General features: G+C 39.1%; 1 protein-coding gene across 3 annotated transcripts in view; it reads right to left on the bottom strand.

The window, feature by feature from the left end:
- The window catches only part of gls (glutaminase), an 83,196-nt gene extending 63,983 nt beyond the window's left edge, over positions 1-19,213 (bottom strand). For 2 of the 3 annotated variants that reach the window (XM_016991469.2, XM_016991468.2), the window contains exons 1-5: positions 18,859-19,213; positions 4,482-4,578; positions 4,044-4,165; positions 2,465-2,594; positions 1,011-1,090 (exon numbers count right to left, since the gene is read on the bottom strand). In XM_016991469.2, coding sequence (XP_016846958.1) covers positions 1,011-1,090; positions 2,465-2,594; positions 4,044-4,165; positions 4,482-4,578; positions 18,859-19,157 — 728 coding nt within the window. In that variant the 5' untranslated portion in view covers positions 19,158-19,213. The remainder of the gene's footprint in view (positions 1-1,010; positions 1,091-2,464; positions 2,595-4,043; positions 4,166-4,481; positions 4,579-18,858) is intronic. The other variant, XM_003217428.4, reaches the window with a different exon arrangement.
- Between the last annotated feature and the right edge of the window lie 10 nt (positions 19,214-19,223).

Here is a 19,223-nt window from a genome sequence, read left to right as displayed (position 1 = left end):
AGTAACTTATGTTATTTGGGCAGGAATATCAACAGCAAAAAGTTCAAAGCTTTTAGTTAAATCGTTTAGCCAGTGGGTACATATCAACATGGATTTCACTTTCAAGAGCTGGGTAACTTTGGAACTACTTGAATAATGAATCATAAAACATTGTTCTAAATATTGAGATGTAGCACAGAATAGGTAAAGAGGCAGTGCAGAAATATCTGACTACTCTCAATGAATTCAAATCTCCTTGACTGCATGAATTACATCCAAGGGTATTACAAGAATAGAAAAAAGTCATTTTGAAACCACTGGCAATCATCTTTGAGAATTCCTGGAGAACAGGAGACGTTCCAGCAGGATAGAGGAGAGCAAATGTCCCTATCTTCAAAAACGGGGGTGGGGGGGGTGGGGGAGTGGGACTCAAATGATTATCACCATCAATACCAGGAAAGTTTCCAAAACAGATCATTAAACAGACCACCAGTATGCACTTAGAAAGGAATGTAATGCTCATTAAAAGTCAAAATGGATTTCCCAAAAACAAGTTATCCAGACTAAATCTTTATATATATATATATATATATAGAGCTACAAGGTTGTTAGCGGAAGGATATGCTGTGGCTATAACATCTTGATTTCAGTAAGGCCTTTGACAAGGTTCTCCCAGAATAGTCTCACAAAGAAGCTAGTAAAATGTGGGCTAGAGTTGGGTGCTACTATTTGGTGGATTGGGAGTACTTCCTCTTCATCCTGGAGAGACGTGACCAGTGGGGTGACTCAGAGGTCTGTTCTGGACCCAGTGCTATTCAACTTTTTTTATCAATAACTTGGACAACGGAAAGAAGGCATGCTTATCAAATTTGCAGATGACATCAAATTGGGAGAGATAGCTTATACAGCAGAGGACAGGACAAGATTGAACTGATTGATAACAAATATGGCTTCCCCAGGTAATAGCTCTGCTTCTGTCCTAATTATTGACATTATTTGGATATCTCTGTATTTAAGATTTCATACAATACCTCTGTCCATCAACTGTACACACAGACACTGCCCACAAGTCAGGACTGAACTTAGCCAGTTGTGGAATGTAGTCAGCAACCTATCAAAAACAAGAATAACATAAATTACTATTTCAGATAACTCCAAAATAGACAATAATAATATAAATTAATACTTTCTATGTTTAATCCTATTTTAGTGTCTTTATGTTTTTAGGTTTGTTTATTGTATTGTTTTAGTGTTGTTAATTGCTTTGAGAATCTTTTTGGAGAGAAAAACCAGAATAATAATAGTAATAATAATAATGTTAATAAAAACTCACTAGAAAGATAAAGAATAAAAATGTAAGTTAATTGTATAGTAAACACTTCGCCCTTATGCAAAATGAGGTCTTTTCCATCTGTGGTTAATCATTCTAATGGACCTGAATATCTATCCATTTGGAAAAGGTTTTGCCTCTGCAAGTTATAATCCTCAAAATAGAAGACAACAGAATTCCTACGAAAAACAAAAACAAAATACACAAAGAAATAAGAAATAAGACTACAGTAACTCCCAAAACCTCCAGCTCAACACACTGATAAGAAAGACGAAATTGCCAGGCACTGCCAAGTACCATTACGCACAATGGTGTAGTGAGATAGTATCCCTTATATAAATTTGTAAAATTAAACTTTCTTTTGGTAAATTAAAAAAATCAAGCCTGGGACACAGAATATGTGGAGAGAGATGGCCAACTACACTGCCAAAACTTAGAAGAAGAAAAAAACAAAAATAGAAAGTGTTCTTGCTAAAATTTAGAAGTCTACTCAGTCACAAAATGCAAAAGCAGTCAATACTCTTAGGATAGGGAATGTAAAACTTTGAAATATTAAGAACTCTGTTGTACTAATATTTCCCCTCTTGTGCTTTAACGCAAGCAACTTTCAATGGAGAATACTTCATTGGACGTAAGATCTACTTGTAGTTGAATTTACTGAAAACAGTCGTGCTCTCCCCATTTCATCTGTTCAACTTCATCTAAAAATATGTTTACGTAGACAAGCATCACAAGGCTCTTAAGAAAAAATGTAATCTTCCAACATAATCTGCCCAATAAAGGTTACTTGTGTTCTGAACCTGAAGTATGTAACTAAACTGGTATGAGAGGTACACAATCCTTGTGATAAACCTACAGCATGTACACAACTGTGTATACTACAAAGAAAAGGAGTACTGCAAACAGTGCTATCTTGAACCTATGAGAATTATCTGTTTTAGAGGCAACACGCCTCTTTGTATCCATAAAAAAGCAAAGCATTGGCATCTTACAGAAACAAAAAAACATTTCAAGACGAAAACAAATTACATTTTTCTCAGCCTTAAGAACAGGTTATGAAACAAGAATCTCAACAGCAATTCTTCAGTCTCAAAATTGTTGCTCTCATATTATGCAAACATTAAAACATGGTAATTCTTTTATTAGTGCACTCACCTTTCCTCCAGATTGTGTTTTAGCATTTTCATACAACTCATCAATGTGAGAAGCAAACGACATAAAATCTGGAATTACAAACTTGCGCCTGAAAGCCTGAGTAAGTAAGACAATGTTGCTTTGAACACATCTGTAAAACATAAACATGGTTATATGAGTGAAAATGCCACTGAATGTTGTTCTTCATTGCAGGGTTTCAAATCTAGTCATCACTGGCTATGCTGATGGGGGCTGGTGGCTGTTGCATTTTAACAAGGTCTGTACAAGCTTCATAAAATTCACTCCATTATAGAAATAAAATTGGTTCCTAAAAATGCATCTTAAGTTCTGGTGAGTTAATTTTAAAACATAAAGTCTGCTTTTACTACAATCACAGATATTATGTTTAATATTGCTTTTTCTTCTGCTTAAACGACAGGCCAAAATGGCTAGCTGAGAGCCATGTTACATTTTTTGGGGAAGAAGCTACAACTACAGCATACATTCTAATATGCATCAAGTCCATGATATTTAATTAACAGAAATGGTTTCAAAGGGTGTAAAAGATCAAAAGTTAACAATCGTTACACCTCATCAAAATACATTACTGAACAGCAAAGATGTGACACAAGCTTTGAAAAAGAACTGTAATAGAGACTATGACTTGAAAAGCTCCAAAAATCTCAAGAGAAACTATTCAATATGAGATCTCTAATTGGAGAGGATTATGTCATACAAAGTAGCATGCTATACATATATTCCAACATGGCTGAAAAAATGTTTTAAATCTTCAAAAAGGATTCATACAAAGTCAAGTTTCCAGCTTTCTATTTCCAGAAGAAGCATGTCCATCAGTTGGTTCTAATAACAATAATATGTATTTACAGTTCAATAATCTTTATACTGCCCATGCAAGTACAATTCAAAGCCTGCGGACATATAGCCCACATGCTTCTTGAACCATTGAGGAAACAGTTGTGAAATTGAAGAATTTGTGTTTTGTACAGCTTATACCAGTGGTTCCTAACCTTTGGTCCTCCAGTTGTTTTGGATTTCAACTCCCCGAAACTCTAGCTGTTAAGAATTGTGGGAACGGAAGTCCAAACACCTGGAGGACCAAAGGTTGGGAACCACTTGTTTATATTGATGAGGAAAGTGAAATCCAGTTGGCAAAGCAGGGAGGGAAGCATTACAATCATGACAGCTGCACAGATAAAAGGAGACCTGTTTTGCTGGTAATCAAAACACACATAAATAATATTTCCATCTGTGTGAGGTTTTTTTAAGGATGGTGGGGGGAGAAAAGTTACTGAGCTAAGTAAATTTAACTATACTCAGAATTCTGGGCAATATAAATAAGAAGCAAGTGAAACCCAATCCATTTTTAAAATGAGGGCTCCAAATGAACATGCTATCTTATTCACAATACACTCTTGTCCATTGCGGTACCTGCTAAATGTAAGTTTTTACATATAAATATTTCTGAAGGCAGTGTAGGCTGGCCTCATCCTCCTCCCCCAAACTATCACATTATTCTATGTCAATAAATAGAACAAACATATTTTAAGAAACTGTGCCAGACTGATGAAGAGATGCTTACTTTTTAAAGAGATCTTTATCTAGCATAACACCATCTGATGTTGTTTGAAGTGTCAATCTTAACATATCCATGCATTCTTTCAGTCTTGGATCAGATGTACGTAAACCAGTAGATTTTAGAGCCTGAAAAATAAAGTATTTCAGATATTTCTTGTTCTGAACATTTTTAGGTAATATGCAACTCTAGTTGCCATCTGGTCTTGTTTTTGAATACAGTGTAGTACATTTGGTAGACATATTTGCAAAGTGGTTCTTTTCCTTTGACCATGTTTAGAAGACATGCCATTATTCATGCAGTTTTGTAATTTTAGGGAACAAATAATATCAAGTAAAGGTAATCTTTAGAGACTTAAATATCCTTTAGAATAGATGCTCATAAGAAGGCATACAACATCATTCTCTACCCAATAGTTTAGTCACACACATACACAAAACTTACCGTAATAAATTTATGAACTGGTATTTTTTCTTGTCCTTCAGCAATGGTATAAAACAGCAGATCCTCCAAACTAGGCAAGAGACCTTGCTTCGTCTTACTAAAGAAAAACATGATACAGGAGAAAAAATGAAAAATAAATCATGGATCACTCATGTTTATTATTATTATTATTATTATTATTATTATTATTATTATTATTATTATTATTATTATTATTATTTCCACCTCACTTTATTTCTCCCGAAGGGGTCTCAAAGCAGCTTGACATAAAATCTCTAAATATTCAACTATGTGAAGCAGTCCTGTTTTTCTCCAAAACTAGTTCCCAAATAAAAAAAGGACGTAGCATAGTCAAAATAAAATACAATATTCAAAATTTTAAGCATTAAGCTTACTTCAATTTTTGAACAGAAATGCTTAAATAACCTTATAGAGTGGATATCATCTGTTGCAGTCTAATCAAGCAGACTAACCAAATATTTAGCTATGACACTGAACCAGTTGATAAAGCAAACATGGCAAACACTCAATCGACATACAGAAAATACTCTAAATGGACTATTCCTAGATAAAGCTTATCAGTTTAAATTGCAGTATAAGCTTTTTCTTCCCCTATTCTATAAGTCAATAATATTATGTAATGTTTATTCAGCCTAAGAGCAACGTTTTAGCATCATTAAGCACTTAGAAAAACACATATTCAGCATATGCCAAAAAGAACTATGATATGGAGCTGACATGATATTGTCATAGTTATCTTTACTGCATGGAAGTGAGTGTTTGCTCTCCACAGCACTTATATCTTTAAAACATATAGACAAACTGATTTGAAGGCAGAAGCAAGCAGTCACTGTGGTGTAGTAAATATAGCATTGACCTATGCAGCCATACAATGAATTTGAAACAAATCTGGAGCCTCAACTCTTCATATAGAAAATAGGAAAGGTTCAACTTTGAGGAGTCATTTCACACAATATTTTTATTCACTATGTTCACAGGGGCAAAGAAGCGAATGCTTCTCCGAATTCTCAGCAGATTGACTGAAACATGCTGTTCTCCAATATTTGCCTCTTCCTTTCAATATGCTGTAGCTAAAGTTTTCCCATACCAAATCACATCCCACAACAGTATCCTTTGGGTGAAGATCAGAAATTACAATGCCTGTAACAGAGGAAGTGGTACAGATTGAGTCTCCCTTATCCAAAATATTTGGGACCAAAGGTTTTTTGGATCTCGGAATTTTGGGGGGAATATTTCGGAATACGTGATTTTGCACATACAGTAGAGTCTCACTTATCCAACATAAACGGGCCGGCAGAACGTTGGATAAGCGAATATGTTGGATAATAAGGAGGGTTTAAGGAAAAGCCTATTGAATGTCAAATTACATTATGGTTTTACAAATTAAGCACCAAAACATCCTGTTTGAAATACAAAACCCCTGGAAGCTGGGAACACACTAATATACTGTAGATTAATCATCTCTAGAATCCCATATTGAGCAGAGCAATGGCAACACTGGGAAACAAAAATTTGCTAAATATTTGATATTGGTCAACTGTCTCCAGAATCTCACCTGGAGCTGGGTGGCTCTGTGTTGGGAGGAGGGCTTGGCTTGTGCCTTCCAGCCTGGCAGAACGGGGCTGGGCTGGAGAGCCTCTGAAGGGAGGAGGGGGTCTCTTGTGTTTCTAGGGTGCTATGCCTCTAATGATTCTTGCTTGGGTTAAAAGAGGAGGAGGAGGAGGAAGACAGAAGTGCAAGTTGCTGCAAGGCTGACAGGGGTAAAAGAGGGAGAAGAGGGAGGAGGAGGAGGAGGAGGAAGAAGAGTGCGTGGGGGAGGAAGGAGAGAGAGAGGGGGGATCTGGAGCAAAATGTGTGTGTGTGTGCAGGAGGAAAGGGGGGTCCTCCGCCCACCCACCCAGGTAAGGAGATTACAGAAGGAAGCCAGCTGCTTTGGCTTCTCTCCCTCCCCATTCTTTCCTTCCAATCACGAGCCATTGATTTGGAAACAAGGCCGGTTTGGAGACACGAGGCTCTGCCTGCACCAAGAGAAAGAGGGAGGAAGAGCCATGCGTTTCCTTTTTCCCCCCTCCTCCCTCCCTCCCTCGCATATAAATGGCCCCCCATGGGATGATTCACCCCCCTTCCCTCCCTTCCCTTCGGAGATGCGCTTTCCTCCTTCCAGTTTTTTCGAAAGGGAAAGAGCCACAGCTCTCACCTTGGATTGAGTGAAGGATGCAATGTTTCCAATTGGCCACTAGATGGCGTCGGATAATACGGAGTGTCGGATAAGCGGAAGTCGGATAAGTGAGACTCTACTGTACATGGTGAATAAGGGATGGAGGGAAACTGGGCCAGTTACATGTCCAGAGCCCAGAGTTTTTCCTCAAGGAGTCCTAATCGGAGGCGGGGGATGAGGGGAGGACTCAATTTTACACGAGGCACCTGTAAAAAGCAAATGTTTTGAAGCTTCCCTGGCACACTTTTCACCTTTTTAGCAAAAGTACTCAGGAGAGGAGGGGGAAATAATAATAGTAATAATTATAATAATTGTATTTCTTCACCTCGTGGCTCAAGCCAGGGGGGAGCCTTATCGCCCCTGTGAACCTTTTTCATTTTCTCTGGGTTGGATTATATAGGTAGTTAACAACGAAGTCATAACACATTTCCAGGATGATCAACACCATAGCAAGCATGATCTGGTAAATCTGCTTTTTATAGGGACTTTGTGTAAGTTGAGTTCTCCCTCTTCTCTTTCCTCTTTTAGGGCGCCTAGAGGAAAAAACCCAGTGGATGACTAGCCCTCTTTCCCCACAGGGCAGATGGAGGCAAAACGTTTATTGAGTGTTTCAGATTTCCAAAGTTCCTCTGTAAGAATTGCAAGCCCATTTCTCTTGGCATCACAGAACCCATCTGCCATGCAGTTCTTTAAATTCAGGTTGATTTTGGCAACCCAAGGGCCGTGTCAAATTTCACATTCTTTTCATAGCACACAAACTTCTCCAGATATAAGAGTGCTACTGTACAAGATATGGTATGCTACTCCCCCTTAGACAAAAATATGGGAAAAACCTCCAAAAATCAAGGGAACTACAGCATAATCTCACTTATCCAAGCCTCACTTATCCAAGCTTCTGGATTATCCAAGCCATTTTTGTAGTCAATGTTTTCAATACATTGTGATGTTTTGGTGCTAAATTCGTAAATACAGTAATTACAACATAACATTACTGGGTATTGAACTACTTTTCTTGTCAAATTTGTTGTATAACATGATGTTTTGATGCTTAATTTGTAAAATCATAACCTAATTTAATGTTTAAAAGGTTTTTCCTTAATCCCTCCTTATTATCCAAGATATTCGCTTATCCAAGCTTCTGCTGGCCCGTTTAGCTTGGATAAGTGAGACTCTACTGTACATGTTTTTCAGATGTTTAATAGAACAGTGTAAAATTTTCCCATGCAAAGAAAGGGCATATAATAGGGAGGGGTAGGAAAACATTCCTACCACAGAAGAACGGAAAAATCAATCAGGAACTCTCCTATTTTCTCCACTGACTTGCAAATACGTACTATTAGATGTAATATTATGACTGTGGAAGCAAACTGAAAATATAGCCTGTAGACACAATTTAGTCAAATTAGAATAAGGTGGAAGGAAAAGAGATACACATATAAAAGATTGTAAGCATATTTGAATAAAGGAACAAGACCTTTAGTAAATTCAGATGACAAGTGGTCATAAATGCTTCTCTATTATTGTTATTATTATTATTGTTATTATTATTAATAATAATAATAATAATAATAATACCCCACTTTATCTCCTCCAAAGGAGACTCAAAGCGGCTTAACATAAAAGCATCAGTATAACCATTTAAAATATACAAATTTACGAACATTAAAACAGTATTAAATATAAACAGTATTAAAAAATTCCCAGTTAAAAAACATTAAAACAAATTCAACGTTAAGTTAAAAACTACAGCATCTCCTGAATTGTTCTTAAGAACCTTCATCTTTAAATGCCTATCTAAATAAAAAGGTTTTAGCCTGCTGCTGGAAGGACAGCAAGGAGGGGGCCATTCTGAGTTCAAGTTGAGGGACAGCCACTGAGAAGGCCCATTCTCTCGTTTCCACCCAATTTGAGATGGTGGTGGGACAGAGAAAAGGGCCTCTCCTGAAGATCTCAGGGCCCAGGCAGGTTTGTACAAGGAGATGCAGTAGGCCAAATAGCCTGGACCTGAACTGTCTAGGGCTTTAACAGTCATAACTAGCACTTTAAATTGTGCCCGGAAATAGACTGGCAGCCAGGGGAGCTGCTGCAACAGGAGGGTTGTCTGCTTCCTGTAGCCAGTCCCAGTTAGCAACCTGTCTTTAGCTCTATCCTGACACAGCGTGTAGGGCCGATGTTAGAACAGCCTTACTTAATCTGGTATGTTCCCATTAGCCCCAGCTAGTAAAGCCAATGCATGGGGGAGGTAAAATATACTGTCCAAAGCATCGCTACTTCATGGTTTGCTTTTCGCAGACTCGTTTTGTGGGGATTTTTTTATAATAATATTATAAATCCCCTTTCTACTTCCTTCCTAAGGAGAAGCCTAAGTAAGGAAGGAAGGAAGGAAGGAAGGAAGGAAGGAAGGAAGAAGCCGAAGGGAGGGAAAAGGAGGCTGAAGCAGCTTTGTTTTCGCCTCACAAGGCAGCGGCAGACAGAGACACTACTTGCCAGTGAGATTGTAAACAACACAAATATAGCATCCCTACTTCGTAGATTTTCATTTTTCACAGGTGGTCCTGGAACGTAACCCCTGCAATAAGTGAGGGAACATTGATATTTTGAAGGAATCTTATTGGGGAATACTATGTTATGTTGTTAGATACCCAACTGAAAGAAACCATAGGAATCCCCCCAGATGTTGTTTGGCTCCAAGTCCCAACAGTTCTAATCAACATACCCAAATAGTTAGGAATTCTGGAAGTTACAATCCCAAACACCTTCAGGGCTGCATGATTCTCATCCTTGCCCTGGAAATGGATTATACTTTGGGACAATAATTATTTCTTGCATAATCTAGCTCAAAAAGTAGCTGATGATGAAGAGACAATTAGATAAACCAATTAGAGCTCCGTAAAGGAAATATGGATATAAATATAATAAATGAACAAACACTTTCACAAGGAATCCACAAATTACATCCAGTCTTAGTAAAAAAAAAATTCTACTAGACCACACAAAATGGCAATGTCTATCCATGAGTAAACAGTTCTGCACCTCAACCATAAGAATTAACAGCACAGAAAGACAAAATTCTCCATAGTTTTGACTTCTATGGAGGCTTTGTTTGAAAACTAAATACTGCCCCCATTTTATTGATATGATGCAACCAAGCCCTGAACATATGTTTTCAAAACAATAATTTAAAAGCTTAGGAGAGACAAGTCTTCCACCTCTTTTATAAAGAAATCTACTCAAGGTATTTTTTACTTCCCTGCAGCAATTCCCCTACACAATTCATTCTTTGGTTTATTTTTTCTGTTTTCTTTTCCATGTGGAAAGGAAGTGGGAGACCGAGATAGTAGCATTGCAGACTGAAAATGGAATGACCAGTTCTCTACCTCCAGTTTAACTAGGAAATGTACCATGTTCCTAGAAAGGAAGGGAGATGAAAGAAAAGAAATCCTTGACACTGACGTTCAGAACTAAATTTATTTATTTATTTATAGTATTTATATTCCGCCCTTCTCACCCTGAAGGGGACTCAGGGCAGATCACTTAACATAGAACAAAGACAAGACAAACATAGGCTCCGAGCTGGCCTCAAACTCATGACCTCTCAGTCAGAGTGATTTGTTGCAGCTGGCTGCAGCTGGCTGCTCACCAGCCTGCGCCACAGCCCGGGCTTTCTTTCTTGAAAGTCTACTCCACAGTTTGCTACTCAGTGTAACTTCCCTTTCCTGAAGGATTCTCACTCTCCAAGATATCGGTTCTTGCAGGAAAAGAGTAGGACATGATCTGTCTTCCTCTTGCATTACCCTATCAGACTGTTCAAGACTGAACAATTGATGAACTACTGGAAGACTTATGAAATACTTTAACAGCAGGTATAATTAACACAATGTAATAATTTCAGAAGCTTTTCTAGAAAGGTATCTCAATTCAGTTTATTCATGCAAGTTACAGTTCTGTTTATATTTTCATATATTAAAGACTCATTTTCACACATACATACTTCATTGTATAAAGCTGGATCCAGACTTCCTCATGCTCATGGCAGACTCAGTGAAATCAAATCATGTTGATTCCAATAAGTCTACTCTAAGCACAACTACATCTGGATCCAGTTCATACTGTTCTTGGTCTGTGCAAGCTAAAACTGCAAATTAACCATTTCTGATATGATTTATTTGATTGTTAGTTCTATTTCAATACTCAAGGGGCTGTGAAAGTAATGAAGCTCCTAATTCTTAAATATCAAAAAGAAGATGAAAGTCATAGAACAAAATAAGTTGTGACTAATCAGCTAGTTAGGTAAGGTAAAGGTTTTCCCCTGACATAAAGTCTAGTCATGTCCGACTCTGGGGGTTGGTGTTCATCTCCATTTCTAAGTCGAAGAGCTGGCGTTATCCGTAGACACTTCCAAGGCCATGTGGCCGGCATAACTGCAAAGCTGCATTTTATCACATACAAAAACTTTAGTTACTACTTTAGTAACTACTTTAGTTACTACTTTAGTTTTACTAAACTAAAAACTTTAGTTTGATTTAGTTCCACATATTATTCCCAAACCAAATCCTTAAGAAATGTTGCAAAAAAATTACATATAATGATTATGTAATTTGCAGAACTGTATGAAAATCAAAGCAGTAAATGGATGAATACTGTATTTAAAGTGGTACCCAGAATTCAACTAGGATTAATGGTAGGTTTGGGCCTGCTCAACAGTTTCATCATCCAACATGCTAACAATATAAAATCTGGAGGTTTCAAATATGCTAGAGAATATAACATATATTAATACATTTCATCAAGGGGAATTAAAAAGCAATACATACAGGAAAGTTGCAAGTACATAACATGGGAAGAGTATATAAAATAGGAAAATTAAAAGAGGTGAACTAATAGATTCAACAAGATTTTAAAATGTCAAGGTGAACACTTGTGCTTTTGACAAGAACCACTGTTTAAGCTACTGAAGATCAAAGTTAAACTGAATATTAGGAAGTATTTCCTAATTACATATATACACAATGCTGAAACATTTTGCCTTGTTGAAGTCCTTTTTTGGGCCCCGACCAGATAATGGAACAGCACACCTGGAACTTTTATGCAGAAGCTTGACACAGTTGAAGTACTTAAAACATGAATGCCCAAAATAGGGCCCGCTGACCAGATGCAGCCTTCCAAGGACATTTACCTGACTCCCACCCTAAACTTTAAACTGAGGTTTGCCCTAAGTCTGAAATGACTTGAAGGCAAACAACAACAATTGTAATTAACTTGACTATCTCATCAGCCAAAGCATATTTCTCACTGAAATACTGGTAAGTTTATGTTAGTTAAAATTGTTCTTTATTTTAAATACTGTGTTTTTGGCACTACAAATAAGATGTGTGCAATGTGCATAGGAATTGGTTTATGATTTTTCCCTAATTATAGCCCCCTCCCCCAAACAGTCTGAGACCGGCCCTTGGCTTAAAAAGTTTCAGGAGCCCATCTTAAAGTGTAGAACATCCTATTTCAGGAAATGAAATTGAACCATCACCAGAGTCCTCCCTTCTTTCAATTTAACTGCTGATCACAAAACCTTTCAATATATATTGGCATATATTGCTAAGGGCACGTTCTGGATGTCAGTATCACAACTCTGAAAAAGTGTGGCTTGCTGAAGGGTTAGGTTGTGCAGGCCTGCTCTAAATGAGAGGAGTTGAAAAGAAAACTACAGTCTCTATGGTTATTAAGTCATGGATACAGGGGGATCCTGAAACCAGTTTGACGTCAGCCTCCTTAGTGTATGTAAACACCATCTGGCCCCCAAACCAGTTCCAGAATTTGCAGTGTAATCATCCACACAGTGAAAGCACTTCTTTCTGTACCAGATTAAATAGTCAGTGTAGATGTGCTCTTAGAAGCTAAAGATTATCCCTATCTGCTTTACTATGAAAAATATACTTCTTATCTAACGAATCTGGCATTAAAAAATTTTTCCCGAAGGGGAAATTTAAACAGAAAAAATGGTTGAGCACTTTCCCAAGGTTCCCTCTGACTTAAAAATGAATTTAGGAGGATACATGCAGTTCTAATGTGAAGGGGAGACATGTCACTGTGTATACTGAATTGCACACTATCCCGAAGAAAACATTCTCAGGAGACAGATGCAGAACTGTGCAGATGGAGCATTGCTCCCCTGTGTAATGAAGGATCTAAGCCAGGGGTCCTCAAACTTTTAAAGCAGAGGGCCGGTCCACAATCCTTCAGACTGTGGAGGGGCTGAATTATCATTTGGGAAAAAACACGAACAAATTCCTATGCACACTGCACATGTCTTATTTGTAGTGCAAAACAACAACAACAATGAAAGTACAATACAATATTTACAAATGAAAACAATTGTAACCAACATAAACCTATCAGGATTTCAATGGGAAGTGTGGGCCTGCTTCTGGCCAATGAGATAGTCAAGTTAATTAGGATTTTTGTTGTTGTGTGCCTTCAAGTTATTTCAGACTTTGGGTGAGCCTAAGTCTAAATTTATTTATTCATTTACTACATTTATTTATTACATTTATATCGCGCCCTTCTCACCCTGAAGGGGACTCTGAGCAGCTGTATGCACATACAATATATTATATTATTAGCATAGCACAATATTAGCATTATATATTACTATATTGAACTATTCCACTATACTGTAATATTATATGTATTATATATCATATAATATTATTATATGGTATTATTAGTATTATATTGTATAACATTATATTATTATAATATTATATGTATATACAATATATTATATTATTTAAAATGATATAAAAATATTATATTATAAAACTGAGGGCGGGGGCCAGGTAAATGACCTTGGAGTGCCGCATCCGGCCCCCGGGCCTTAGTTTGGGGACCCCTGATCTAAGCTTTTTCTTAACACATATCTCCAAGCCCAGTAAGTGAACAGATAAACTTTTGTATTTATTTGCAGGTGAGAGAAAGCATACACACTTACAATCTCAGCAAATCTGTGATGATACCCAGAGGGAAGATTCCACTCACCATGTATCTCTATTGCTGGTAGACGAACAGCTAAAGAATGACTAATTAAGCTAGAAGATTCTTTGCAAACTATATGCAGTCTTCAGATATAACATTTTATTGTTAAAGGCAGATGGTCAAACTCATATGTCATGCTCGGTTTTAGACAGGATATGTATATGTCATGCTCAATTTTAGACTAAGACAGGAAAACTCATTCAAAGAGAATTAGGGATGACACAGCAACCAATGGAGCATTTGAAGGGCATATTTCTCTCACCCTACATACTAATAAACCTCCAAGGGCAGACAATAAGATTCAGTCAGCCTTCCAGATTTGCTGGGACTGGGGCGCAGGCCCCTTGCAAAAGTGGAAAACCCACAGAATAAAATAATGTACTGCTATTTTTTTACCTCGGGAAACTAGGTTCTTCTGGCAGACACTAACCAGAGTTGCACTAGAGAAATAAATATTCCTAGAGACCATGTTAATCAAATCTGCAAGTGTGAAACCTTAAATGCAGAGGGTCGACTATACTCACCAAAATGAGTATATATGCTTTTTTTATCACTTCTGTACATATTCACTAATCCAAGAGAATAGCCAACTCCTTATCCCATAAACATGACAAAAATGGTAAACTACTCTCCTTTAACTAAGTCCATAATCATGAATCTGTTTACTACAAAGTAGGTCACAAGGAACACAGTGAGACATTCGCATTAGAGGACGCAAGAGACTTCTCAGGGGCTGCTCCCACTTTTTGGAACACCCTTTTATGGGAGGATAGGCTGACCCCCTCCTTGCTTTCTTTTTGCCAATAACCTTTTTGTTTAAGTAGGCTTTTTAATGTATAAGTAAAGAAGCCTCTTATGGGGATATGTGTTTTATTTTTTTTAATTACATATGTTTTAAATAATTTTATACTGTTTGATGAGGTGGTTTTTAATTGTTTTTACAATGCTGTTGTTAAAATTTTAAAACTAATTCTCTTTGGTAGCCAACTTGGGAGAAAAGTGGCATACACATATATAAATCAAAAGATGGGTAGCTATCAGCCATCTTCTGATTATACATAAAAAGCAATATCCACTGTTGCTATTCAGGAAAGAAATGCTGCATCTGAGTATTTTGATATGAGCAATAAATGCATTTCTTAGCATTACTTCCATAAATACCAGCACTGTTTAATTTTCAAATTAAAATGTACGCAGTTGTTGCATGCTTTCAAGTAATTTCCAACTTATGGTGACCCTATCAAAGGGTTTTCTTGGCAAGATTTGGGGCTTGTCCACACTTGCCAATTAATCCAAGCAGACTCCTTCAGACCTTCCCCAGTCCACTCTGGGAGCATCCCTGTCTGAGCACCCACATGGCTGCTTGGGTCAAGGGCATGTTTCCATCATTCCTTGGTCACACATAGGTCCCTGCCAGAGGCTTGCTGGCAACATCTCATTTCCTGGCCAGATGTCTGAGCATCCTGGTGAGATGTCTTCACCTGAAGCAATGTTGCCAGCAAGTCTCTGGTACAGAGCTATTTGTTCCCAGCAATGCAGTGATGGGTACATGGAGGTGTGGATAATAAATAAAAGAGTCAGATTCAGTCAATCCAGCTGTTCGAAAATCCATGATTATTCTGGGGTAAACCCTGTTTCCCCTTGAGCCACATTAATGGCTAGGTACAATGCTTCTGCTGCAAATCCAGCCGTGGACCATATGGAATTGAATCCATATAATTTGCCCTGTGTAGATAAATCCCAGAACAAATTTGCCTTTGCCTTCCTTGAGGCTGTGACTTGCCCAAGAGAACCTAGTAAGTATCTATGGCTCAGCAGGGATTTGATAGAAAAACAGAAGCATGAAATGCAACCAACTTCGCTCTATGACCCTGGATGTCCACTGCTTAAGAGATCAAAGCTCCCCTTTTGAATGGTTGGTCATTTGAATGGATGGCCCTTATGGTCCCTTCCAATGCTAAGTTTCCATTGTTGTATAGATTGGACAGAAAACCATGCCTGGGATTTGATAGATCCTTTGGCAAACCTAGCAGTTCGAAAACATAGAAATGTGAGTAGATCAATAGCTACCGCTCCGGCGAGAAGGTAATGGCGCTTCACGCAGTCAAGCTGGCCACATGACCTTGGAGGTGTATACGGACAACGGCAGCTCTTCAACTTAGAAATGGAGATGAGCACCACGTATCTAGACTTAGATACGACTGTACTTAATGTCAGGGGAAAACCTTTACCTTACCTTTGGCAACAGTTACTGTTTTTTGTTTGTTTACATTAGTGCTCACTTTCAAGACTCATTTCAATTTTGTGTTTCACTTCGAAAATACAGTAGAGTCTCATTTATCCAACATAAACGGGCTGGCAGAACGTTGGATAAGCGAATATGTTGGATAATAAGGAGGAGTTAAGGAAAGGCCTATTAAACATCAAATTAGGTTATGATTTTACAAATTAAGCACCAAAACATCATTTTAGACAACAAATTTGACAGAAAAAGTAGTTCAATATGCAGTAATTCTATGTAGTAATTACTGTATTTACGAATTTAGCACCAAAATATCACGATGTGTTGAAAACATTGACTACAAAAATGTGTTGGATAATCCAGAACGTTGGATAAGCGAATGTTGGATAAGTGAGACTCTACTGTACCATAAAGCTGATATTTCAGTCCTACCCAAGACTATGTGCTTTGAGGCTTCTTCCAGCTATCATTCATCAGTTACGTCTGAAAGTAGTACTTGAGGTGCATCTACACTGTAGAATTAAGGTGCAGTTGTAGAAGATCTTCAGCCTTTTTCTCCAACAGAGTGGGCTGGTGACTCACCAATCTACAATTCCCATAATTCCCTAGCCTTGAGCCATGGCAGTTTCTAGAGGAAAACATGCACCCCAAGTCAGGAGAGAATGAGATGTGGTGGTGATACTTGACAGACACAATTGAAGCTAACTGCAAAGTATCAGTAATGCTTTCTTTTCGCCAGTACAGGCAGCCCCTCCATGTTATGAACAAGATTGGTTCAATTTGTTTGTTCTTAAGTTGAATTGGAACAGGTACATTTTTAAGTGTAACTCCAGCCAAATATATTAGCTTTGGATAGCACAGGAAACGGCTAGCACCTGTGTTTGTTTTGCTGTCTGTGCCCCTATTCAGAAGATTTCACCTCATTTTCTGTCGCTGTAATAATTGGATTTTGAAAAAATTGGCTTGTTGAGGAAACATAGATTGGTGAGAAAGCTTCAATGGAGACTTTTTTTCCCATGATAATTCTTCCAGGAGTGAGCTTTCCTCCCGAGGGATGTAACTCAGGGACTACCTGTAATCTAATAAATGACATACGCTGCTTTAACAACTAGCATGCCTTTGGACCACTGGACTATGAAAGTCTTCAGCACAAACAGTTGATCTACACTGCAGATATAAGGCAGTTTGGAAACAGTTTTAACTACTGGGGCCCAATGCTATGGAATCTCGGGAGCTGTAGGTTGGTGAGGCACCAGCTCTCTTTGGCGGAGGAGGTTTAAGACTTTGTAAAACCACAACTCTCACAATTCCACATAGCAGTTAAACTGACGTGAAACTGCATTAATTCTATAGTGTAAATCAGGCATGGGCAAACTTTGGCCCTCCAGGTGTTTTGGACCTCAAATCCCACAATTTCGAACATCAGGCAGTAGTAGTGTATTCAATGCTTAGACCATAGGTTATTCACATATAGGACACACAAATAAATACATAAAAACCAGAGTATAAAATATAACAAGAAATACACCAGTCGATAAACTGGCTGGGATTTCTGATAGTTGAAGTCCAAAACACTGTCTGCCCATGCCTAGTGCAGATACAGTCCTAGTCCCACTACCTCTCCACCTGGCCACAAGTAGTGTGAAAGGCTCCCAATTTTGAGAGAGGGAAATTACACTTCAAAAGGAGGAGGGAGCTCAGGTGGACAATATATTCCCTGGGCTTAGCCCCATGTAAGCTGCCCCGAGTCCCCTCGGGGAGATGGGGCGGGGTAAAAAAAATAAAATTATTATTATTATATGTTTTTAAAAAGAGAATCATAGAAAAATAGTGCTGGAAGGGACCACATGGGCCATCTAGTTCAACCCCAAAGCACAAGCACAGGCACAATAAAGAGAAAATAAAGCCCTTTCTCCTACTGGTTGCCTCCCTCTGGGGGCCTTTTGAGGCAGGTCTTACATCCCAGGATCTGATCCCAGGTTCTCTGCTTTAAACTGGATTATAGGAGTCCACACTGCCAGATCATCTGGAAAACCTGGGCTCAGATCCTGGGATATAGCGCCTGTTGGAAGGGCCCTGGATAAAATCCTACATTTTCTGCTTTGAATTGGAATACAGTAGTCTCTCACTTATCCAAGCCTCGCTTATCCAAGCTTCTGGATTATCCAAGCCATTTTTGTAGTCAATGTTTTCAATATATCATGATATTTTGGTGCTAAATTCGTAAATCCGGTAATTACAACATAACATTACTGCACATTGAACTACTTTTTCTGTCAAATTTGTTGTATAGCATGACGTTTTGGCACTTAATTTGTAAAATCAAAACCTAATTTGATGTTTAATGGGCTTTTTCTTAATCCCTCCTTATTAGATATTTGCTTATCCAAGCTTCTGCCGGCCCATTTAGCTTGGATAGGTGAGACTCTACTGTATATGGTCCCAAGCAGATATTGTGGGATTTTCTGCCTTGATATTCTGGGATATAGGGCTGAGTGGAAGGGCAGCCAGACAGCCATACAACCCTGAATACCAAGGCCCTGGTGCTGCTTGGCCCCCCTTTGACTGCCTGTGACTCAACGCTTTGGCATTCTGGGAGTTGCAGTTCCACCCTTCCTTGCCAAAGAGTGCCGATGGTGCCTACAACTCCCAGGATCGCGTAGCATTGGCAGTTACGAGGAGTGCGCCAATTCTAGTCTCAAATAAAGGCCACATGGCTGGACTGGGAGACAGAGGAGGAGGAAACTTCATCGCTGCCGTCCAAGAGGAACAAGGCGGCGTTGGCGTCCTGTCACATGCCAAGGGCGGGAAGGAAGAGAGGAAGAGAGCATCCTTCAACGCTCCAAAAACCCCTCCTTAGTACTCACTCGTCCCCCAATCCACCGGCCTCCTGGCCTGGGCCCGCGCTGTGGCCGCCGTTGTTGCTGGGCGTGTCCGAAGAAGAGGAGGAGGAGGAGGCCGGCGGGCCTTTGCCGGGCTCCTCCAGGATCCCCTCAGAGCGGGTGCACAAGGAGCGAGGAGCGAGGCGCACGGAAGGCGCCGGGCGGAGCCACCTCAGCTCCGAAGGCCGCCGGCAGCAGCCACCACCCCCAGCCACCACCGGTGGGCCGCTCTGGCTCAGCCGCAGCAGGTCCCTCAGCAACGCGGGGCTCCGGAGCCGCATCATCGCGCCGAGATCCTCTCCCGCCGCCGCTCCTGAGGAAAGTGGCCGCGGCTGCCTGCGCGTCGCTCG

The sequence above is a fragment of the Anolis carolinensis genome, chromosome 1, assembly GCF_035594765.1.
Source record: "Anolis carolinensis isolate JA03-04 chromosome 1, rAnoCar3.1.pri, whole genome shotgun sequence".
In the NCBI taxonomy this organism is placed as follows: domain Eukaryota; kingdom Metazoa; phylum Chordata; class Lepidosauria; order Squamata; family Dactyloidae; genus Anolis; species Anolis carolinensis.
The sequence above is the reverse complement of the archived record's forward strand: the minus strand, read 5'-3'. Positions and strand labels throughout refer to the sequence as shown.